Source organism: Gorilla gorilla, chromosome 3, assembly GCF_029281585.2.
Source record: "Gorilla gorilla gorilla isolate KB3781 chromosome 3, NHGRI_mGorGor1-v2.1_pri, whole genome shotgun sequence".
Lineage (NCBI taxonomy): Eukaryota > Metazoa > Chordata > Mammalia > Primates > Hominidae > Gorilla > Gorilla gorilla.
Window position 1 is genome coordinate 194,139,805 of NC_073227.2, and position 25,427 is coordinate 194,165,231.

At 42.0% G+C, this 25,427-nt stretch overlaps 1 protein-coding gene across 2 annotated transcripts in view; it reads left to right on the forward strand.

Annotated features, from left to right (window-relative positions):
- Window positions 1-659: 659 nt before the first annotated feature.
- The window catches only part of GALNT7 (polypeptide N-acetylgalactosaminyltransferase 7), a 155,822-nt gene continuing 131,054 nt past the window's right edge, over window positions 660-25,427 (forward strand). Inside the window, exon 1 of one of the 2 annotated variants that reach the window (XM_031010019.3) lies at window positions 660-1,495. In XM_031010019.3, the coding sequence (XP_030865879.1) occupies window positions 1,370-1,495 (126 nt within the window). In that variant the 5' untranslated portion in view covers window positions 660-1,369. The remainder of the gene's footprint in view (window positions 1,496-25,427) is intronic. The other variant, XM_031010020.3, reaches the window with a different exon arrangement.

Here is a 25,427-nt window from a genome sequence, read left to right on the forward strand (position 1 = left end):
TGTAGTCCCAGCTACTGGGGAGGCTGAGGCAGGAGAATTGCTTGAACCCGGGAGGTGGAGGTTGCGGTGAGCCAAGATCGCACCACTGCACTCTACTCCAGCCTGGGTGACAGAGCGAGAGACTCCGTCTCAAAATAAAAAAAAAAAAAGAAAAGAAAAAAATAAACCAAAAAACTTAGGATAAAATCTTAAAACGTTTTGTTCGACTTAAATTTAAATTAGCAGTTTAGGGTATAGTACACTGATAATGTAAGTACATACATTCTGCTATAAAGGCATAAAGGCATAGACATCTTTATTGGGAGATATGGGCAGAAAAATTATTTCCTCAGGGTGGGGCATTTGGCTAAACACTTGCCAATATCCTTTACTGTGTAATTTAGGTAACACAGGCAGAAAAGGCGTTTGAAAAGCAGAAATCAAGTGGCAAAAATCAGATCTGAGGGACGCAATGAGGGTGGAGTTGAAATCCGAGGTCCTTGGATTTGAAACTTACCAGCCCGTGAACAAGGTTGGTATTGCTTTTGGCATAAGACGACAGCCTTTCTTTTCATTAGCTCAGGAGGAATACTGGCTTTCCAAGTGAGCTCCTCCAATCCAGTGATATTTGCACATCTCACCTGGGCCTTTCGGTTACAAATTCACCACCTTAAGGAGCCGTGTGAAAAAGCAAGAACAATCAATAAGAAGGAAAAAAAAAACCCTTCAGCTATAAATCAGCCACGTGGAGCTGCTGCAGCAGCAGCGGTAGTCCCACTTCCTGGTTGGCTTCCTGAAAGCCTCTCGACAAGGGGCTCAGGGAAGTGGGTCTAAGGGAGAGGTGCAGACGAGAGCGACTCCAGGTCCAACGGAGGGGGCGGCGGGCCAGGGGATCCCGGAGGGCACAGGCGTTAAGGACGGAGTTTTGGTCCATAATTACAATAAAAGTTTGGGGATCTGAAAGCTTTAAGGAGCTGAGCTGCAGGGCAAAGGCTAAGAACCGGACTCGGGGAAAGTGCAAGTTAGTTACAAGGTAGCAGGGACTGTGAAGGGGGCTCGCGTGGAGAGCAGGGGACTGCGGATCTGGAAGGGGGCAGGTAGAGAGGAAGGCAGCCTGGCAGAGCGAGGCACACGGGTCAGTCGGAGCTCTGCGGTGGCCGCCAGAGGGGAGGGGGCCACGGGGAGGAGCGGAGGGAAGAGCCCGGGGAAAGGTGTAGCCGAGGGGAGTTCCGGATCTGGAGCTGGAAAGGGCAGGCAGCGGAGAGGGCGGCAGCCGTAGCGGTAGGGGTGGGGGAAAGAGGAGGAGGAGAGCCGGAGGAGGGGGAAGGAGGGAGGGGAGAGCGGTGGCGGCGGCTGCGCCGGGCTGTGAGTCTCTCGCCGCCGGAGGAAGATGAGGCTGAAGATTGGGTTCATCTTACGCAGTTTGCTGGTGGTGGGAAGCTTCCTGGGGCTAGTGGTCCTCTGGTCTTCCCTGACCCCGCGGCCGGACGACCCAAGCCCGCTGAGCAGGATGAGGGTGAGTGACCCGCCCGGCCCCCTCCGGCGGCAGCGACCGGCAACTTGTTTTGTTTGCCCGCGTGTGGAGGGAGCAGGGGGCGGCGGGGTCGCGGCACGGCGTGGGCACCGCAGCTCCGCAGGTGGTGCTGGCGCAGCGCGGGCCGAGGGGGTGCCGAGCCCCGCGCACTCCGACCTCCCTGGCCGCCGCCGGCCCGCCCCCTCGCCGCCCCTTCCTCCGCTCTTCCCCGCCCCGGGCTCCGCCGCCGACACCCGCGCTGCCGCGGCAGCGGCTCGGGCGGCCGCTCTCCGCGCCGGGACTGCGGGCGGAGAGCCGGGTCCGGGGGGCCGCGGCCGCCCGGCGTCCCGCTCTGGGGGGCCGGGACCGCAGCGCTCACGGCCCGGGGACACGGGGTTGGTCCAGGCTGCGGCCTGTGGCGCGTGCAGGCCTGAAGGAGGCGAGATGCCGATGCCGCCACCGCTGGTCCGGTGGACCAGGCCCCTTGGTCCAGCCTCCCCTCCCGCAGCCGCCCGTCTGGGGGTGTTCGCAGCCCCGGGCTCCCCCGGCTCGCCCGCCGGGGAGTGGGAGGGCGATGGCGCCCCGCCTCCGGCTCTTACGGAGAGCGCGCCTCCCCCTCAACTCCGGCGGCGGGGAGCCGGGGTGCGATGCGCGGCCGAGGCCTCGCCCGGACCGCCGGTCCCCCTCGCGTCCCTGGGCGAGGGAGGGGCGGTTGGCCGGAGATGGCGGAGGGGCGTCCCCGCCCCGCCCCGCCCGCCCGCCCGCCGCCCCCAGCCCTCAGCGCCTGGGGAAGCCCCTTCTCTGGCAGTGCTCGGGCGCTGTCCGGGGGAAGAGGAGCAGTTCCTCTTCCTTGGCTGCGGCAGGGCTGCTTGGGCCGGAAAACTAACTTGTGTCGGCGCCCGGCCGCCCCGCGCCGGCTGCCGGCTAGCTCAGGCCGAAGCCGAGGGGAGCGGCGGCGCGGAGCTCGCGGCGGCTCCGCTGGGACGCATTTGTCTGCCGCCCAGGGCGGGAGTGTTAGCGCTGACATTCCTTGGATTTGGAGGGTTTAGTCAGGCGCCTCGGAACATTAGTTACCCGGAGCCGCGCCGCGCAGGGAAGGGACCGCGGGCACTGCGGCTTCCCTGACCCGGCAGCGGGCGGCGCGCACCGGCCTCGCCCCCGACCCTGACCTGCTTCTCCCCGGATGAACCGTTGCACCACCTGCTTCCTCCTCCCCGCTGGGACAGCCAACTGGGCCGGCTGCCAGTGGGGGTAGGAGAGGGTATGAGGGGCTCACGACCGCCGAGGCGGCGGGGCTGCAGGAGGAGTCGAGTCGCTCTCTCTGTTGTAAAGTGCTTTTTGCAAGTGTGATGAGCATCGCTTCTGTGTCATGTTTATTTAACTTTCCTTCTGGAAAGTTAGCATCAGGAAGTTGGGCAAAAAGGCTTGTGGCGTCCTTTCAAGAGTAAGAATCCTAGGAGGAGATCCCATTATCAGCTCTTCGCCTATATCATGAGATTAGATGTAATCTGGAAGTTTTAGTATTTGAAGTCTCTACAGCAGTGGAATCCCTTTGTAATATCTGGGATAGATTCCCATCTAAGTCATCTAAATTGATGGTAATAAAAAGTATCAGTTATCCTTTTCAGTACATTTGCGGTTTTAAGCTTCTCAGCTCATGGAGTAATGGTGATCTTTTTATAATTTTGCTCTCAATATGACTTATTGACAAAGGATAACTGAATATTGCAATTGAGGATATTTGTTTTAAGTCATCAAATGGCTTTTTACATGTAGCTAGAAATGTTTAACCCCCTATTTTCTGGTAGAGAAACTGACGAAAAACTGACAAAACTAGCTAGGTTCAGAATTTCCCGCCCTTCTGATGATCTTTTAAAGAGGTGGCGGAACATCAGCATCACTTGCCAACTCGTGGAATATTTTATTAGTGCAAATAAAGGATGGGCCATAATGCCCATTTCAATACTATATGGTGATGATAAAGAAGGTGATGATATCTTGATTTTTTGTTTGTTTCAGTGTACTTGATAAAGTTTCTCAGTGGATCCAGTGTAATTTCTGTCATTTGTCAAAAACAAAAGATAGATTTTAAAGACAACATAATTAACATTAAGGAGAATGCTTAGGTATCAGAAGAGCAAGAAAGACCCTTTTATTGGCTTCCCAGGTAAATAGTAATACAAGCAATTTAAAGTGTAGCTTATAAATAATAAGAGCATAAATAAGGGATTATTGCCTTCCTTTAATAAAGACTAACCTAGGAGCTTTTAAGGTACAGTGCTAGAAGGACAAATCCTGTAGGGTGGATTCTGACTCCTGAGTTTCTCCTCCCCCTTGTGGTTCTTTTACTTCGATGATTATTGCATGTATTCCACCCATTGTGAGATCTCTGCTTCTCTTTAATGCTGATCTACACATGGACTTTTTTGGATCCCTTTAAATAGCCTGAACGATCCAGTTTACCAGGTATGGGTTCTGCCTATACTCCAGCAAGCTTGTACCTGTGGCTCCATTCACCCTGTGCCACTTTTTGTCTTGAACTATGAATATGTCAGACACTAAATTCTGTTACAGCCTTGACAACTTGGGATGGTCCTTCCTCATCTGCACTATTTCCTTGTTTTAGGTCTGTCCACCTGTGGAGTCAAGACAAAAGAAACATGTTTCTTATTTCCTTCCCATCTCTGGGCCTCTTGCCCTTTCTCTGAAGTGAATGATGTGAAAAATGACCTTACATTTCCGATCATATTCTGTTGTGTGATTTTAAATATTGATTTATTTGAACATTTTTGAGTGCCAATTATATACCAGGCATGGTACTAGTTGTTAAGGAAATACTCCTTGTCCTTAATCTCATGGATCTTGTAAAACCACACAGCAATCAAACCTCGGTAAATATATAAATAAAAATTGTGCTACTGCTTTCATAGTGAAAACCATAGGGGGCAAGAAAATGGAGGAATTTGGTCATAAAAGCCTTACTTGAAGAAATGACTGTTAGCAGTAGCAAATCCATACAGGTCTGAAGCAACTCGATTCTTACCTCCTGTGGGAAGGAATTTATTGGAGGGGCATAAGGCAGAGTGAGAGACCAAGGCAAATTTTTGAGCAGGAGTGAGAGTATTAAAAAGCTTTAGAGCAGGAACGGAAGGAAGTACACTTTGAAGAAGGCCATGTGGGCTACTTGAGAAATCCAAGTACCTCGTCTGACCCTGGACTTGGGGTTTTATACATTGGCATGATTCCAGGGTTTGCGTTTCTTCTCCGGTGATTCTTCCCTTGGGGTGGGCTGTCTACATGCGCAGTGGCCTGCCAGCAGCGGGGAGGGGCTGCATGCAGTGTGTTTACTGAAGTTTTACTCATGCTCACTTGAGGCATTTTTCCCTTACAATTTGAGCCTTCCTAGAGGAAGGGCATATACTAGTTAAAAGCTGCCATTTTGCCTATTAGTGCACATGCTGGAGCCCACTTGCCCAACTCCTGAGATCTTAGTGGGAACCTGCTGATAACCAGCTTTAGGTGTTTTCTATCTAATGGGAGACTGCCTTTCCATGGTGTTGGCGTGACCAATTATTATTTCAGAGAGACAGTTTAACAACGGCCTGACCATCACCTGATGGCCGCCTGACATTCCTGGTGGTGGGGGGCCTTTCCTGCCCTGCTCATGTCTGCCTAGCTGCCTACTCTGACTTTTGAGGTGAAATCTGAACATTTCAAGAAAAGTAGTTAATCTGGAAGTGGGTGGCAGCATTCTTGAGAAGGAGCATTTGGGCAAAGGTCCTGAGGCAGGAGGTAGCATGAGTGAAATAGTGAGAAACTAGAAGATAAATATTGTTGGAACGTGGAGAGTGACAAGTAGAATGATGCCACACAGGAAAGCATGGGTCTCGTAGTCCATGCTAAGGAGATCTTAAGTGCGGTGAGAAGCCGTTGAAAGATTTTAAGTAGGGAAGAGTGGATTTGTGTTTTGAAAAGATCACTCTGGCTGCCTACAGAAAGTATGTATTTGTCTATAGAACAGGTAGCAGGAGTCCTGGTGGGGGTCGTCATTATTCAGGTGGGACATAATCCTTGCTTAGATTGGCAGGGCGGTGGTAGAGATAGAAAAAAATAAATTGATTCAAGAGCTCCTAAAGATGCAAAGGCATCAGGATTTGGCTATTGGATATAGTAGTGAAGGTGTCAGGAGGCCTAGGATGATAGATTATTTGTTTCATTATGGAAAGTTCTCAAAGCAAAATGTATACCTTCTTGTATTGTATTTTATGATTATGGGAAGCTTTTTTTTTTTTTTTTTAGTCTTTGTCCTCTGGATATTTTAAGGTCAGCATTTATTAAGATTATCTGCTTGGACTTGCAAAGCACAGAAAGTTCCTTTAATTAAATAAATTATGTCCCAGACTAACACCATTTATCCCAGGTTTTAGCCCTGAGTGACTGTCTACAGTTGACTCATAAGCCTCTGAATAAAGGTTTTTAAAGGAAATGTTGACAGATCCATTAAAACAGCAGTCCCCCACCTTTTTAGCACCAGGGACTGGTTTTGTCAAAGACAATTATTCCACAGACTGGGGGAGTTGGGTTTGGGGATGAAACTGTTCCGCCTCAGATCATTAGGTATTAGATTCTCATAAGGAGTGTGCAACCCGGATCCCTTGCATGCAGTTCACAATAGGGTTTATGCTCCATGACCCTGGGTTGGGGACCCCTGCATTAAAACATTCAGTACTGGTGAGAAGCTGTGTGTAAACTAATGACTCTCTGGATATGCAAATGCAACTTTAGTCAAGTCATTAATGCCACTTAGGTTCAGGGTGTATGTAATAGGACTAATTCAGGAACTACTAGGCCAAGAGGTTTTATGTGATAGGCAAGCTAACAGGTTTGAAAGGAATATAGCTTAAATGAGGATTAGTGGCTGAATTGATTACCCTGGCAGTCAAGTTCCACCTTACCAAAGCCATTTTATCTCAGTGATGATCAGTTGTAACCTGAAAAATTCTGCCCTTGAACATGAGATTGTACTTCAAATGGAAGCTCTGTTTATACTATTACGGATGGAGCTATCACTTAGTGAAAGTGTAGTGTCTTAAGTGGTCACTGTTCTCTCAGTTTCCCAGGCTATACACCTTAGGATTGGTTTTTGTTTCCTTTGCTGTTTTCAGTGTCCCATCCCTCTTCTCCCTCCACACATAATAATGATTAAAAATATCACATCACCAAGTCTGAGAAGTCTGGGGTTTATAGACTTCCTGAAATTAATGCAGAACTTTTGCATACATCTACATTTTTTTCTAGGTTGATAATCAGAAGCTTTCATGTTTCCTAAAGTGTCCTCTAAACCAAACAAGGCTTCCAGTCACTGACCATGTGCCCTTTGAAGGCAGGGTTCATGTTTCCTGTTTGTTGAGTATTTCCTCCATCTTTCCTGGTGCTAATTTTATGGAAGGCACATATTAAATATTTTTCAAAGAAACTAAGGTACATCCATTTATGTCTCCCACATAGGTCTGAACATTTCGGAACTGTTTGGCGAATTCCTAAGAATTGTTGTATTTATCACTTCTGTGGAAATGTTTTCCATCCAGTGGTCTATGTGAGGTCAGGCATCAGCCCTGTTACCACCTGCTTGCCCCTCCCCCGTCCCCATCCTCCCCTCCCTAAGACCTCATGAAGAATACTGATAACACCTGACGTGGGAGTTCCTGCTCTCACAATCTAGTTGGGGGTGGGGAGAGCTATTGCTTCATCCAGTAGCAATGTAAAGAAATAATACAAGAACTGTCACAAGGATATGTTTCATCAGTAGTCAAACCAGTAGGTGGAGAAGGCTTAAAATGGCCTTTGGGGAATGCACAGTTACTAGTAAAGAGAGAATGAAAACTTTTGAACAGCAGTCTATTTTGTGACTTAGGCTGGTTGCATGGGATGGGAGATAATGTGTGAGATACGATTTGGGTTCCTGTATAAACTGTTAGACAATAGTAAATTGGAGAAAGAGGAAGAGAGAAAATAATTCACGAATGAAAAGCAAAATTCTGAGCTTGAGCCATCTGTAAACAGAATATATGGAAATTCTAACTTGAGTTATTAAAAAAGTTGGTCAGCAAGATTTGAGTAGCTATTGAATGAAGGAAAATGACTGTGATTATTCAGCTCCTAACTAGATAATTGTCTTTGTTCATATTTTGAATTTCGATTCTCATCCCTGAAGAATGAATGTACAATCTGAAAAGTAACTAAATTAAGGATTTCAGTAATAACAGCAACAATAATAGTTTACATATATTGAATCCTTACTTTGGGCCTAATACATATTCTACATGTATTTGGTTGTTTATTTGTAACAACCACCCTCTATTGCAAGTCCGATGGAATCCCAACTTTATAGATGAGACTGTTGTGGTATAGAGAGGTGAACTCTTTGTCCAAGTTTATTCACTTAATTAATTGTAGAGCCAGGATTCAATCTTAGGTGTTCTAACATCACAGCTGTGCTCTCTGATCTTGTACTACAGTTTTTTAACAACACAGACAAGTACACATGGGCTACATTAAAAGGTGGATATGTAGACGCTAGCTGGGTAATTTCAGATAAACACCGAAGACAATATAGATGGTCCCTGACTTACCATGATTCAGCTTACGATTTTTGACTTTTCAATGGGTTTATCGGTGTGTAACCCTGTCATAAGTCTGAGCACATCTGGACTTAAGATGTCTTATGATTCTTCAAGTTTACAGTGGGTTTGTTGCAGGGTGTAACCCCTGGTAAGTCAAGGAACATCTGTACATGGTAATACGAAAGAGAATGGGAGGCTGGTGCGGTGGTTCATGCTTGTAATCCCAGCGCTTTGGGAGGCCTAGGCAGGCGAATCACTTGAGGTCCGGAGTTTGAGACCAGCCTGGCCAACATTGTGAAACCCTGTCTCTACTAAAAATACAAAAATTAGCCAGGCGTGGTAGCACACCCCTGTAATCCCAGCTACTCAGGAGGCTGAGGCAGGAGAATTGCTTGAAGCCAGGAGGCGGAGGTTGCAGTAAGTGGAGCTCGCGCCACTGCACTCAAGCCTGGGCAACAAAGCGAGACTCCATCTCAAAAAAAAAAAAATTAAAAAAAAAAGAGAACGGGGTGGAAGGAACCACTCAGGGAATGTCAGGGAAGGTGATGGCCAGAGCAGAGTCTTCAGGAGTAAGTGTAAGACTATCATGCAAATCTGGCGGAAAAGCATTCCAGGCAGAGGGAACAGAAGTGTAAAATTCCTGAGGTTGGAATGAGGCTGGAGTATTTGAAGCCAGTATGGCCGGAGTTTGTTGAGTTTGGAGGGAGTACAGTACGGGATGAGCTTGAAGATGTAGTCAGGACTCAGATGATGGGGGTGTGTGGCTCCTGTGGTCTGTTATTAGGGTGATTATTTGTTTTAGTTTACATTTGCTGCCCATTAGCCATTATTATCCTTTCACTCTCAGAAGTGTCCTGGGTTGGATGGTAAATTATATGGATGTCTTGCTTAAAGTGTATTTTCCTAGATAAATAAAATGAGTAATAACCCTTTTTGGCCACAGTTTGTGGGCCAGATGCACAAGTAAACAATTGTGCTGGGTAAGACAAAAACTGTATTAGTTAAGTCCACTGAATCCTGTGGGATCACAGAGAAAGGAGCATCTAGTGTATGGGACTGGATGCTGTCAGAGAGCTTGTCTTATAAAAAGACATGCTGGAGAGATGAGGACAGAGGAGACTATGTGCAACAGCATAAATAACTGTGACCAATCCTGGGGACTACATGGCTGAAAATTGGGTTGGAGAGGGGTGGAATGGAAGAGAGGACTCTAGAAAGATAAATAGAATCTGAGCCATGAAAGACTTTGAATGGTCAGAGCTGGGCTATAAGGAATAATCTGGAAACAGTGCAAGCTAGATTTTAGTGAGGAGAGAATTATGTCCGAAGGATATAATGAAGCTTAAACTAAGGAGAAGGAGCTAGAAACTGAATACAGAGGAAGAGATTATGGAAGTATAATAGAATTGCCCAGTGGGAGGAGGAATCATTCTTGATGATAAAGGAAAGGATGTTGATGCCTTTAGAAGGAATACAGCTGTCCAAAGCACTGGCTCTCAAACTTCTTTAGGCTTCGGAGTCACCTAGAGGGTGTGAGAAAACGGATTACTTGGCCCCATCCCCAGAATTTCTGATTGAGTAGATTTAGGGTAGAGCAGATAACTTGCATTTCTAACTGGTTCCCCGGGGATGCTGATGCTGCTGGTCCAGGGATCATGCTTTGAGGAGTGCCAGTCTAGAGGTTATATAGATTTGGGGGCTGCAAAATGAAAATGAAAAATTTGGTTTGGTTTGGCTTATAGTATTTTATAGAACACAGGTCAGTCAAGTGAAGGTGTCTTAGCCAGGTCGATGGAGCTCAGAATGGAATCAGAAGTGGATGCATTTCACTGGCCAGAGGGTGGTGTCTGAAGCACAGGGAGTGGGTTGGTAAGTTAAAGGAGCCTGTGTGGATGGAGGAGAAAAATGTGTGTATTAAGATACATGGAAAATGCCTTCTTTTAGGTACTCTAGGAGGTTGGTGGGGAGAGATGAAAGAAGGCATAGACAGAAGTAAAATGACTTAGACAGTATTGCCTAACCGTGAGCAAAAATAATTTCTTTAAGGACAGGGCCATCAACAAATTCAAATGTTAAAATATTTGAGAACTGATTAGAATGAAAGCTGAAACAAGTGGCTGTGGAAGCATTACCTGCCTGCTAACCTAACCAGTAGTACTTTGGTCTAGAGAGGGACTACAGCAGCATCATCATTAGCATCTCAGTAAATATTGTGGCCCAGAAAAACTGGTTCAGATGATAAAGAAGTTCAGGTCATGAAGAGTCATCTTCACTATGGGAAAAATACAAATAGAGAAAAAGTTTTATTAGAGAACTGTAACTATCAAAGAGGAACTTAACCCATTTTTGGTTATATCTGGGCTACCATAACTTTATGTGCCTTTCCACCTCTCCCTACCCACAAGTCTGTGTGTGTGTGTGTGTGTGTGTGTGCGTGCGTGCACGCGCGTGTGCGCAGACACTTATGTATATATATTTTAGTTGTGATCATATATAATACTATATAAGATAGATATTGCAACACATATTAGTCTTTTTTTACTCATGTCTGAAATCCGGTGATTTGAAAAGCTGTGACTAGAAAACCAATTTAATATTTAAAGTTGGAAAATAAATTTTATTCTGAGAACATTAGGCAATTTTTAGTTTTTAGTACATTAATTTGACTGAAGGATATTAAAAAAACAATAGCAAAACTATGCTATTCTCAGCGTAGAGAAAATGTATGCTCAGCATTTCAATACTCTTAGTTTTTAAAAATGAGGTTTATCATTAAATTATAGTTCAGCCCTGTGATCCTGAAAGCAACACTGAGACAACATGAACTGCAGTCACCTAGGGCCTATGTCTTTTTGGAAAGGGAAGAGCTAACTTTCAGTTGCTTAATTTGCTAAGAATCCTGAATATTTCCAAATGAGAAATGTTCTCATTTCTGCACCATTATAAATTCCCTTCTGGGCTCCCCAGCCTTCGAAGCATTTTCAAGCATCACTCCCAAGAAGCATTTAAACATGCCGACAGGGAGACCTGATTCACTTCACTGAATACAAGAACTGGTACACTGAAACTTGAGGAAAAATTTAACTTTACATTATCTAATTAGGTTTATAGAATTGGTGCAGAGCAGCCTGGTTTCCCAAATCTAGAAGGTACAATTAACTATAGTATTATATCAATACTAACTAGTCTGCGAATAGGCTTCTAAGCAATAGGAATCTGTTATTACCAAGAATATTTTAAACTGGATGAGTTAAAATTAAGTCACATACTATCGGAAACCATTTTGTACGAGAATAGAGTAGATGACCTAGTCATTTTTTAATTTTAATTTTTACCAATTCCCTGGGTTTAGGAATACATCTGAGCCTCAAGAGGTATGCTACTGTCTTCAGTAGTAAACTTAACATGCTCAGTGATTATCTGGCTTAAGTGTAATTTTGGCATTTGTAGTTACCTTTATGAAATTATTTTTTATGCATAGCTGTTTACTATGAAAACTATGTATTCACTGGTAAAGCTATGCTTCCTATGAAAACTGTGTATTCGCTGGTATCTTATAAAAAGAAATGGTATTATTTATTATGTAAGTATATCTTAAATAGGCAGTAACTGAGAAATTGCCAAAACTTTTTTGGAGCGAGTTCACTCTTATCAGAAGTTGGGTATGTCAGCATTTTTATTTATTAAACTGTTTGTATTAATAATTCTCCTTTAACTTTTAGTTTTCCTTTTAATAGAAACATCAGCCAGGTGTGGTGGCTCATGCTTATAATCCTAGCATTTTGGGAGCCTGAGCCTGGAGGATTGCTTGAGGCTAGAAGCCTGGGCAATATAGCAAGACCTTGTCGCTTATAAAACAAACAAACCAAACCTGATAAGATATTCTTTAATGTGAGCAAGGTTTGCAAGTAGCTTTTTCAACTGCAAATGCCTAACTCCTTCTACAAGTGGAACCCTTGATTTAAAACCAACCCATTGATTCTGGTTATTAAAGTAAAACAATAGTTTCAATTCCTAATGTAGTATGAAGAGACCCCTTTGAACCATTTCACAGAATTTTAAGAATTAACACTTGTAGAGAAGTGATATCATGACAACATCAATGTAGTATCTTTATGCATCTGTGAGAATTTGGTTTTTAAAAAATATATTCCTTAGAAAGCCTAAATAGAAAACAAAACAAAAAAAAGAACAGTAAGGTACAGTTGTACATTGCAAAAAAGAAGTCCTTAAGTCATGATGCGTGAAGTTCTCTAGAAGTTCTTGTCAGTACTTACTGCTGTACTTCAAATTTTTTATTCTGTAGATTTGAAGTAAATATTTTATATACTTTTTATTAACATTTATTATCGCAAAAATAGTTCCCTTACAACCCTAGCATAAATTAAAACTATCAGTATACTTAAGTGAGTCATGCAAGTGTCATTTTGCCAGGATATATAAAAGATATCTGAGTAATGATATTTAGAAATGGAAAACGTGAAAATAGCATCATTATAGGAAGATTCCAAATCTGTTTAGATTTATAGGTTATGGTCATTTATATAAACATTTTTAAAATGACAGGAACAGTCTAATTACATTAAGTCAATTAAGTTTTTTTTTTGCTTGATTGTTTAATGCTCTTATGAAAAACACATATTTGTAAAAGAAATTATTTGCCTAGAAAAATTTACCATGCAATATATTTCATCATATTGGAGTTCCTTTTTTTTTTCTTGAGATGGAGTTTCACTGTTGTCACGCAGGCCGGAGTGCAATGGCACAATCTCGACTCACTGCAACCTCTGCTTCCCAGGTTCAAGCAATTCTCCTGCCTCAGCCTCCTGAGTAGCTGGGATTACAGGCGCCCACAACCATGCCCAGCTAATTTTTGTATTTTTAGTAGAGATGGGGTTTCACCATGTTGGCCAGACTGGTCTCGAATTTCTGACCTCAGGTGATCCGCCTGCCTTGGTCTCCCAAAGTGCTGGGATTACAGGCGTGAGCCACTGCACCTGCCCAGTTCTTTGTTAATGAAAACCTGTGTACCTGGAAGTCAAAGGTATACTTTGCATAGCCATTTCAAAACTTGTCTTAGGTATTTTCTAAAATGTTTGTCTCATTGGATATAGGTTTTGATTGTGCTTACTTGAGAAGACTTAAATCTTTACCCTTCTCCTGGTAGTTTTCTTCTGGCAGTTCAGTATTTTGCCATGCAATTTTTATTAGACAATTTGATCATTGTGTTTCTTATTGCCTAATCCAACAGATTTAATCTTTTAATCTCAAATACAGCAAGGTGTGCTGTGCCTTTACAATCTGTTTGCAGAGTTTTACATCTTCGTTTGAAAGGAAGTGTTTAAACACCCCTGTTCAAAAATCTGCTAGTTCTTGCCAGGATGATTTAAAATGAATTTTAAAAATCCATTAGATTTTTGGCAAATAAGCTCTCAATTATGGTACAGAATAAATGACTACAAAGTGCTTTTTAGAGTAATGGAATAGAAATGACTGAAATTTTATTACTTTACACATGCAGATTTTTCTACTGTGGTAGATGTTCTTAAACTAAAAGATTACTGTCAAGATTGGAAATTTTTATCACTTAAAATATATAATTATATTTGAACATTTAAGCAAAAGATTGCTGGAATGGGGATATACAGGCCTGCAGTTTCGTTAACTGTTGCTCCCTGTGTGATGGCCTCAGAGGAAATTCTAAGTCCAGTGTTCGTCAAAGAGGCTGGAGAATGTTTCCCTTTTAGTGATCAGTGAAAATAAATTTGCTTACAGTCCAGGGAGATCATGGTAGTAGAGAAAAAAATACTTTAGTAAATAATTTTCTAAAATTCTCTATTCTAAAAATATACTAAGAAAGGATGATTTTTAAATACCTTGGTATTTTAAAGAAATACATTTTCTGTATGAAATTAAGATAACTCTATTCCTCTTCTTATAGCTAACATTTAGACTCTAAATCATGGCACATGTAACACTTCTATTTTAAAATAAATGTAGGGTACGTGAAAGCACAGTTGTTAACTTTGAAAATTTTGAAGAGTGGAATCACCTACAGACATAATAAAGCTGAAAATACCATGGCTTTTCCCAGGTCCTGCTGTTTGCTTAGCCTGAGAAAGGAACTGCCGGTATCATACAAGTATTGGTCAAAATACGTATATACTGTATGGTCATTCTCATATTATTTTTCCCAGTGTCCTATTTGAAAATCTGAGGAAGGTTTTAATGAATGTGGCTTCGTCTTACTTTCCATTAATTATGACTGCAAGAAGAGTACAGCCACTCTTGTTTGATCAGCCTATACACTATGACTAAATGGAAAGCGAATCACAGCCAGAGAGTCTAATAGTTTCACAGTGGTAAAATCATGTTTTGTAAGAAGCAGTTATCATCCTTGACCACCGCTCTGTTAACTGGTAACAGTAAGATAAAAGTAAATGTTAAAATCTTTCTTATATGTTGGCAAAAATCACTTCCTAAAGATAAATGAATGGCTTGAAACATTTATTCTTATTTGCATCTACTTCTTTAGCTTAAGTGACAGGTACTTATGTTTAAAAATAACATGTCTTGTGTAATGATTTATGATTCTGCATTTATAAATGCAGAAAGAATAACTAAAAGGAAGTTGTAAGTGTCAGTTAAGGAATAGATGCTTTTTTAAATATAGAAAATTAGAAAACTTAAGGTAACAGCAAAAGTAGTATACATTTGTTCAGTATTTTTGTTTTTTGGTGAATTGAGATACTTTTCCTACTATTCCTTTAATTCTTTTTAAAAATAACTACAATCTATTTTTTTCTCCCTTGGAACAGTGGATTCCTTTCTCTGATTATGAGGCCTGGAATTTGAGTGATTCATTGGTCAGTTTCTTTTGGGTTCCAGTGGGTGCTAAAAGTAAGAATGATTATTTTAAGGATAAAAAATGTCAGTTGTATATTTTATTGACTGCAGGTAGCTAGAAAAAGTAAACTTGCCATGTGGGCACACAGCGTGTTGCCTCTGAATGATGAGGCAAGCAGGTTACTCATAATACACACACACACACACACACACACACACACACAGCGTGTTGCCCCGAATGATGAGGCTAGCAGGTTACTCTTAATACACACACACACACACACACACACACAACAGCGTGTTGCCTCTGATGAGGCTAGTAGGTTACTCATAATACACACACACACACACACACACACACACACAGCTTTTTCTCTATGTACCTGATTCTTTTAAATTAAAGATAACCAAACCTTTGAATGATGAGGCTAGCAGGTTACTCATAATACACACACACACACACACACACACAACTTTTTCTCTATGTACCTGATACTTTTAAATTAAAGATAACCAAACCTTTGAATGGTGAGGCTAGCAGGTTACTCATAATCCACACACATAAACACACACACACACACACACACACACACACACACACACACACACACACACACTGCTTTTTCTCTGTGTACCTGATACTTTTTAATTAAAGGTAAAAGGTAACCGAACCTTTAACTCTTGAGCCAGTGATAATGAGAAAATAAAATTTCATTTCTAAAATTAGAGATAATGGAACTTTAAAAAAAATGTGTTCTCTGTGTCATCTCTGTGCACCCCCTCCCACTATTCCTCTCACACGCTGCACTTTTTTTTTTTTTTTTAAAGCTGCATTAATAGGCTGTTATATCCTTTGAAATACCACAGGTCTTGAGAGGGATGAATGATGAAATTTAAAGATCAGTGATTGAGCAGGAATGGGAGAAAGATTAGGGATTGGGTTTTCTGGCACAAGGCTCCTTTCTGTCAAAGGACTGCAAATTTTCCTGGGTTGACGTGGGCTTAATTTTTTTTTTTCCCCAAGGCAGAAGAATTTTTCTTAGTACAGAACAAAATGGAGTCTCCTATGTCTACTTCTTTCTACACAGACACAGTAACAATCTGATCTCTCTTTCTTTTCCCCAGATTTCCCCCTTTTCTATTCGACAAAACCGCCATCGTCATCATGGCCCGTTCTCAATGAGCTGTTGGGTACACCTCCCAGACGGGGCGGCCGGGCAGAGGCGCCCCCCACCTCCCAGACGGGGCGGCGGCTGGGCGGGGTCTGCCCCCCACCTCCCGGACGGGGCGGCTGGCCGGGCGGGGACTGCCCCCCACCTCCCGGACGGGGCGGCTGCCGGGCGGAGACGCTCATCACTTCCCAGATGGGGCGGCTGCTGGGCGTAGGGGCTCCTCACTTCTCAGACGGGGCGGCCAGGCAGAGACGCTCCTCACCTCCCAGACGGGGTCGCCGTCGGGCAGAGGCGCTCTTCACATCTCAGACGGGTCGGCGGGGCAGAGGCGCTCCCCACATCCCAGACGATGGGCGGCCGGGCAGAGACGCTCCTCACTTCCTAGACGGGATGACGGCCGGGAAGAGGTGCTCCTCACTTCCCAGACTGGGCGGCGGGGCAGAGGGGCTCCTCACATCCCAGACGATGGGCGGCCAGGCAGAGACGCTCCTCACTTCCTAGACGGGGTGGCGGCCGGGCAGAGGCTGCAATCTCGGCACTTTGGGAGGCCAAGGCAGGCGGCTGGGAGGTGGAGGTTGTAGCAAGCCGAGATCACGCCACTGCACTCCGGCCTGGGCAACATTGAGCACTGAGTGAGCGAGACTCCGTCTGCAATACCTGCACCTCGGGAGGCCGAGGCTGGCAGATCACTCACGGTCATGAGCTGGAGACCAGCCCGGCCAACACGGCGAAACCTCGTCTCCACCAAGAAATACGAAAACCAGTCAGGTGTGGCGGCGCCCGCCTGCAATCCCAGGCACTGGGCAGGCTGAGGCAGGAGAATCAGGCAGGGAGATTGCAGTGGGTCGAGATGGCGGCAGTACAGTCCAGCCTCGGCTCGGCATCAGAGGGACACCAGGGAGAGGGAGCTCGGCATCAGAGGGAGACCAGGGAGAGGGAGCTCGGCATCAGAGGGAGACCAGGGAGAGGGAGCTCGGCATCAGAAGGAGACCAGGGAGAGGGAGGGGGAGGGGGAGGGGGAGACGTGGGCTTAATTTAAAATTGCCTTATATATGCAGTGATGAAAATCAAATCAAATTTAAATTACTATATGGAACAACTTCCTGATAATGTAAAAAAAAAACTGATTTAGGAGAGGGTTTTCGGTACTTTGAAATATTAATATTATGAAAGTTGAACACTGATGTTTCAATCTGCTTCACTCCATCCCCATTACTTCTTGTCAGCTGTCTATGAGCATTGGGCCACTTGCCACAGTTTTACATGATAACCATATTTAAGTGGTAAAAAAGATCAGAACATATACAGTGCCTTCTTAAGTCAGGTTCCTGATTTATTTCTGGTACTATCCATTTAGATACATATTAATTTACCTAATTTCTTAAGTCCATGGACCAGTACTGATATTCCTGTTTGTCTTTATTTAGGATTTTACATGTGTACGTTAAAAAATACATTGGTAACAGCTGACTGACAACCAAAAAAGTAAAAAAGCAAAACAAAAATCACTGTGCTTTGACAGGTTTGTCGTGAAGCAAAATGCATGAGAAATTTGATCTGTTTCAGTTTGCTTGTTATCAGTCAGAAATCACCTTTGCTTTGCCCAGAGAAGACTCAGGTTCACTGAATTCTCTTCACCACTCTGTGAAAGTGTGTAGCAGCATGGACAGCCCATGTTAAGTATATGTACAGAGTAAATGGTGCACTGGGTGGCATGTGGAATCTTGAAAGGACAGTGTCTCTTAGATGCTTAACTTACTACTGGGAGTGAAGAAGGTCAATGATTCTCAAAAAAAAAAAAAGTGGAAAAATTCCTTTTGGGGAAAAGAAGCTAGTATAATTTAGGGTTTTAATTACTATCATACTTGATTGAGAGAAATCCCTTATTCTTAAAATAATACAGGTACTGCATTTCTTATTTTATAATACTGCTTAAGTGCTTCCTGTCCCAGGCAGTATAATGAATTAAAATGTAGTAGATATTTAGCACAAGCAAAAAGGACTTATAGTTTAGGCATACTAAATTCAGAATTTTGTATTGTAACAAGTTACCAGGAAGTAGTGGGGGTTAAATCTGTGCTGCTGGGAAAGTGTGTTTTGTTTCGTTTTTTAAATTTCCTTGTATACATCTTAGAGTCTACAGTTTGTATGAACCGTGTGCTAGTCAAGAAAGAGATAAATAAGCATTATTTAGGTTCAAGAGATTTAGCAATCTTATGGTTTTGGGATAAGCTGCTATCCTAGTGATGTTTTCTTGTCACTGTCTCATTGAGATTTTGAAAAACTCAAACACATCCTTAATCAATTTGAAAGATTCCTAGGGAAATTACATTCAACTTGATTATGGTATTCCTTATGAGAGCTTGGGCATAGGGCAAGGAGAGTGAACTTTAAGGTGTAGGAAGAAGATAAGTATGTGCCACATGAAAGGAGGAGGGGCCTGCTATGTAGTACAAGGTCATGGCTTAAGCCAATCATTTGTCTTGGGGTTGGGGAGTCTGAAGGATGAGTGGGTCTATTTTTAAAAAAAATTGCGTTGATAACCATGAACATTAATCCTTATGAATACTAAATGTTCTAGAGAAATTATATTGATGTGTAATTTTCCTTATTGTGAAACATATAGCTCCCCAAGGACAAGGTGGCAGCTGGCGGATTAAAAATAAAAGCTGACATCATTATATAGTAAAAGTACACATGGACTCTGACATGGGTTAAAATGCTGGTGCAATCACTGTTAATAGCGTTAGTGAGTTTGGCCGAGTGATTTACTTTCTGAGAGCTTCCTTTTCCTCATCTGTAAAGTAGACATAAAATCAACTTCATAGCAATGTTCTTGTGCTTCCTTTAGATACGTTTATCAGAGCTTCTATGGCAGGGTTTAACTTGCACTTTTATACATACTGTTTCTCCTTCCTTCTGTTCCTTCTTCTTGGATGAGCACCATAATTTGTACATAGTTTCAAGAGTGCTTTAAAAATGAAAATACTTAAGTTCTGCAAACTTATTTTGAATTCATTATTTTGAATTATAAGTGAAGGAGGGCTGAATATTGTCTTTTCTCCTGGACTTTTAGACTTTTGCCTTAAAAGTTATAACCTTAAATGAACCAGTGTTCTCAAATGGGGAAAGAGGAAAATATTATTGTTTACTTACTTTTTTTTTTTGAGATGGAGTCTTGCTCTGTCACCAGGCTGGAGTGCTATGGTGCCATCTTGGCTCACTGCAACCTCCAACTCCCTGGTTCTCCTGCCTTACCCTCCCGAGTAGCTGGCATTACAGGTGCATACCACCATGCCCAGCTAATTTTTTAATATTTTTAGTAGAGACAGGGTTTTGCCATGTTGGCCAGGATGGTCTCGATCTCCTGACCTCGTGATCCACCTGCCTCGGCCGCCCAAAGTGCTGGAATTACAGGTGTGAGCCACCGCACCCGGCCTACTTACTTTTAAAATACATTTACATTAAGAAAAAAAGAATGTATGTTCATTGTAGAAAATATTACAAAGTTAAAGCAAGTAAGAAACAAAATTATCTACAACCCATCCTATCCAAAGATAATTATCATTAGCTATTTGGTGTATTTCTTGCCTAAATATATGTACTATACATAGACATAGTCCACAGTATAAACTCTGTGGATTGCTTTTTTAATTTCACTGTAGAAATATTTTAATTGTTTTTAGGATATATATAGATTTGTATTTTTTTTTTAACCATCTGGTCATTTTAGTATTGAGATGGTTTAAGGAAAGAGGACATTAGAAAAAAAAAAACCTGTGTACTGGGAATTACAGATCTGAAATTGTCATATACACCACATTTGCAAAATTTTTTCACCTGCCCTTGAAAAAAACCAAGGCATGATTTTGAATTTTATAAGATGGTCTATTAAGATTGCTGAAACTTGGAGTGCTTTCTGGCAAAACCAGCAATTAAATGAAGAGAAACAGAAGCCATCACTAGAAGAGCAACTATTTTGTGGCAGTTACTTATTTCACTATCTCTTCCCTGTTCTTTACCCCAACATAGTTCATAACTTAAAGTTGTGGACTTTAAAGCACTCTAAGGCTTTTTAACTTCTACCTAGTGAGTTAGTATTAAGAAATTTAAGTCACTGCCATGGGGTTAAATATGAGGTTTAATAAAAATATTGGTTTCTTAATTTTGTTTATTAGTCTTACTCCTATAGTCTGTGTGTTGTGAAGCATAATTTCTCTTTTCTTTCTCCTGATGCAACTCAGCCACTCCAGGATTTTCTCATTTTCCTTCATATTATGAATATGTAAAAATTAAAACAATACCTTTTCTTTTAGTCATTGCGTAGTTGGACTACACTTATTTCACTCTGAGGTGATAGGGCTCTTCTTTTCTATGTCTTTGCATCTTAAATACATACAGACATTATGCATTTATTTATACTTATATACTAATACAACAGGTCAGCACAGTCACTCCTCACCCATGTGGGGAGCCAGAATTCTAGTCTGAAAATTGAGCATCAAATACTAATAAGTAACTTATACTGAACTCTTAGGTATGTTTACATTCTTAATTTAATCTTCTGACATTTTACAGTTGAGGAAATTTGTGGCTTAGAGAAGTTAAATTACCTTGCCCAAGGTCACTTGGTCTTGTAGGTAACAACTAGAGTTCAAACCTAGGCTGACTGCAGAGCCTACCTTTTCAGGTGGGATTCAGTACCACCAAGTAGCACTTTCTGAACTGTGTTCTATGAACCAAGGTGTATTATCAGGCATTACTTTAAACAGGGGTTTTGGGCCAGTAAGGTTGATAAGTGTTGCATATTGTATCACCCCCTCAGAGATTTCACGGCGTACATTGGTATGTTAAAAGCTTTCAAAAGTACTATAGAAAAGAAACTTCAGCATTTTAGCACATCTTTCACAAACTGACCTGGTCACTGATCCAGTTTTTAAAGAACATCCAGTTTTCTTTAAAGAACTGTAGTGTCCTGAGAGAAGAGAAAGCGCTGTGGACAGATGGACCTGTCTTCAGGGGAGGAATCTGGCTGCCTCTGCTCGCTGAATTCTGCCTTGAGGCCTTCCTTACATGTTCATGTGCAGCATGGTATCATCCAGCTGTGTAAATCTTACCATCCTTCAAGATCAGTTCAGGATCTACCTGTTCTCTGAAGATTTTCCTGACCACTTGAGTCCATACCGATATATCTGACCTCAGCAAAGTTCCTGATTATGACTGATGGTAATGCTCTTTAGCATGTGGCTGTTTCCCCAGTTGGTTCCTAAACTCCTCAACAGCAGACACACCCTACTTTATATTATTCCCCTGTCCGCTGCTGAGTAGCCCCTGGCCTTACTGCCCTCGAGGGAGAGGTTAAAGTGTTCCAGTGGTTTTTCTTTGGTTTACAAATACTCATGGTCTCCCTGGTCGTGAACCCTGGTGAAACCTGCAGTTCATTCTCAATCCTCAAACTTGAGGTGCTCATGTGATCATCTTACACTCATATCAGCACTTATGCTCCCCATATTGTTTTCCATCTGAACACCTCTCACTGATCTTGCAGTTATTTATCAAAAAAGATTTCTGTTTACAGTGTATTTCACAATTAAAGAAAAATTCTACTGATAGTTAAAATAGGTTTCCTAGAACAACCCCTGCTTGGCAGTCACCTCCATCTTGCTACATTGCCACAGAGCCTGATGAATCTGCTAAGTATTTATGTTTAGGAATTTCTTTTATGCAGGAAACCCCAACGTAAGTGGTTCCTTGACTCCAGTTGTGAGTCAAATGGTTTTAAGTATAACCCATATTAGATTTCTATTCATATAGAAATAGATGTCCAGTGTATGAATTATGTTTCAGTTATCGGAAACTCATTTCATATCCTGGAAATATCAAAATAGTTCCTCCAAACAAATATACTTCCAAGAACATTTTGCAAGCACTAGAGCCATATTGTGTCTATTAGTTGGATAAATTTTTCTGCATAGGCAAGATTGAATGAAGTGCTTTAAAATTAAATTAGTCTAATAAAAGTATGCACCGAAAACACCACCTTTTCTTTTGGCAACTCCCTGCAGTAGTCATGGATATTCTTCCCTTGCTCCGAGGGAATTCTGTATACAAAATTAACATTATCTATCTTCAACATTTTTACTCCATATTCAGTGTTCCTGAATGGCTCTGGAAGTCTTCGAATGGTACCTGCTGGGAAACATTATTTCTACCACTATCCCAGTCTTATGGAAATACATGAAGGCTGAACAATAGATTCAACTCTCAGTTGATTCTGTTGACTCTGTGTGAACTTTGAGGGATAGTAAATATTTGAAGTTTATGTTAATTAAAATATAGATTTGGCTACTATAACAGCAATCCAAAATGTTAGTTTTTTTTTTTTCTCTTACATAAATACCCAAACTGATAATGGCAAAATAGACTTCATATTCTTTTATGGTACTGTTAGGGATCCATGCCCCTTCTCTCTTGTTACTCTGTCATTTCTGGAGAGTTGCTTTAGACTTCATAGTCTTTTATGGTACTGTTAGGGATCCATGCCCTTCTCTCTTGTTACTCTGTCATTCCTGGAGAGTTGCTTTCATCTACGTGGTCTGCGATTTTACTACCATGTCCACATTGCAGCAGTAGGAAGGAAGGAAACAGAAGGGATTTGCTTCTTCACCTGTACGTATCACTTTCAGTATCTTTATTCTAGGTGGCCATGTGCATAGCTAAAAATGGTTTTAGTGAGTGGGTAACTAATGAGATAGAAAGGGAGAAAGGATATTGGGAGGAATCGTAGTCTTTGCTACAAGGTAATACCGTATAATTTTTTAAATGATAAAGTTGTATAAGTAAGGGTCAAAAGTCACTTGTAGCTAACTTTCATTAGTTCCACCTTTTCCTTGCCTAGCACGGTTAGCATGGTCTTGGTATCTAGTGTAAATCTGATCTTATCCAAACATAAATTTGTTACTTTTTATAGTACTTGGTTAACTGTTGATTTCAAGTCTCTTTTCAGACTTGTCTCCCAAGTTCACATGAATAGGGCCAGGCTTTAAGTTTCTTTTAATGCGTTCATTATTACCAAGCAGTGCTTTTTAACACTAGTGTTCAGTAAGTTTATTGAACATTGGGTTATGATGATTTATTGAAATTCTACATTTATTGCTTTGCTTGGTTGTTAATAGATTCAATGTCTCTTGTCTTTTTTCTGCCAACTGGAATAATCCCTACTCCACGTATGTGAGCTATATCCTGTATCAGAAATGTAGAGGAGGCATGGAATTGGCAAAGATTTGTTGCCAAAAATCACTATCAGACCCCATCGCTGTTGGCAGTCAGGGAACCATGGAAAAGATTATGGGTCATGGAAGGTTATAAGCAAAAGTCTGTGGATTTGCATAGCAGCATTGAGAGGTAGGTCTTACAGTGGGCAAGTTGTATTGGAGGACTGAAAAAAACAAAATGGAAATATTAAGGAAACACACAGACAGTGATTCCAAGAAGAACTAGCGCCAATAGGGCTAAGGCAATAAAAGGAAGAGGTTGGGATTATCAAAATTTGGAAGCTCACAAAAGCGCCTGGCAAGTTGGGGTTCAGATCTCTGGGGGTGGGATGGGGGAGTACTTGGCTGGCTGGCTGCCTGTTGTGTCTCTAGAAAATAATGGGGCTGGTTTGGGGAGTAGGAGTAGGCTTGAATAAATGCTGAGACCACTCCAATTACCATGGTGAGTTGCCTTTAAGCAGCGAGCAAAAGGATGTAAGTCTCTTCCACCAGCCTTTCTGCTTCTGTCTAGTGTCCCCTGTTTGGTAAATCCTAATGGGAAGGCTGTTGGCAAGAAATTTTTGCAAAGTTCTAGAGCCAGATTCACAAAGCAAAATATAGAAAGGTGGGTTTGGAACTGAAAGATAATAATCACTGGCACAGTAGTGGATATAAAGTCTCCCTTTGGAAAGTTCAGCTGGAAGATATTGTGCCAAACAGTACTGTGACAGAAATTAGAGATGGATCTGGGCCAGACGGTACGTACAAGATTGAGTAGAAGAGTGGTCTGCTCAGTCTTGAGGAGTGTCTTGCACATATACCAAAGTCACTTTTACGTGAGAAAGCATGCTTTCTATTGCAGTCTAGAGTTTCCTTTCTTTCCTTAGAAATCCATTGTGAATCTATTATTCATGAGTTTCCATGACCCTTTGTTGAATTTGTTTGTTTTTAGTTTCTGTGACTCATCAAAAAACTACTTAGTGGATTTTTTTAGGTGTCTTTTGTTATACTGGACTTTGAGGAAACAAAGGTAACTAAGATATAATCTCTGTTCTCAGGTAAGCCACACCCTGGTTTGTGGTAGAAGGTGAATGTGAAGACACTAACATTGTATGTTAAATATTAAAATAAAATGAATCATACCTGGGAAGTGGAAAAGGGCAAGTCTGGAGAATTAACTTTGTGCTTGTCTTTCTAAGTAGGACTTTGTCAGGCTGAGGGAGAAGTGTGTGGAGAAGTGTGTGGTGGGTGAGGACAGCAAGTAGAAAACACATATTTAAAGGGCATGGAGAAATAATTGTTAAGATGACATGTGCTGTATATTTACCAGTTACTGTATAAAGAAGCGTTATTCCTTTGCCCTGAAATCTTTCTTTTTTTGGCTTCAAGGGGTCCTCCTTGTTTCAGAATTTTGTATTTGATATATACCCTCCCCCTGTCCATTATGATTATTCTGTACTTCAGCCATATTGCTGAGATATTCAACTTTATAAGCAACAAGTTCCTTTAAAAAAAAATACCTTTGTCTTCAAACTGAAAGCCATCTCATCCCTGTTTTTATATAAGTTGCCCTTTGCAGAACAATTTGTAGTTTCTGTATGTGGATCCTCCCTACTTCTGAAAGGTTGTCTGGAGAGGTATCAGAATCACCAAACAATGAAAGATGCCCAAGCTGCCATGCCACCAGAAGGGGGCATGTCTCATTCATATGTACACTCAAGTTCTTGAATTATCATCGTTGCCTTGAAAGGCTGTAGAAGTAAATTGTTGGGAAACCATCAGAATGCACCTGCCTGAGCCTTTCTCCCTCAGTCTTCCTGTTTGTGTTCAGTGGTTAATATTATCCTCTCCACGTATAAAATTTGAATTCAGCAGGACCTTGTAAGACACATGCGTTTCATTTTAAGCTACATCCCATTCTCAGTTCTCTGTCCCTATCCATGGGTGGGAAGGTTCAACCCTATTCCATGGACATAGCTGATGGGACAGGAGTATCCAAGCTAGGTCAACTGTATTCTCTGTCCTGGGATTTTTGAATCAT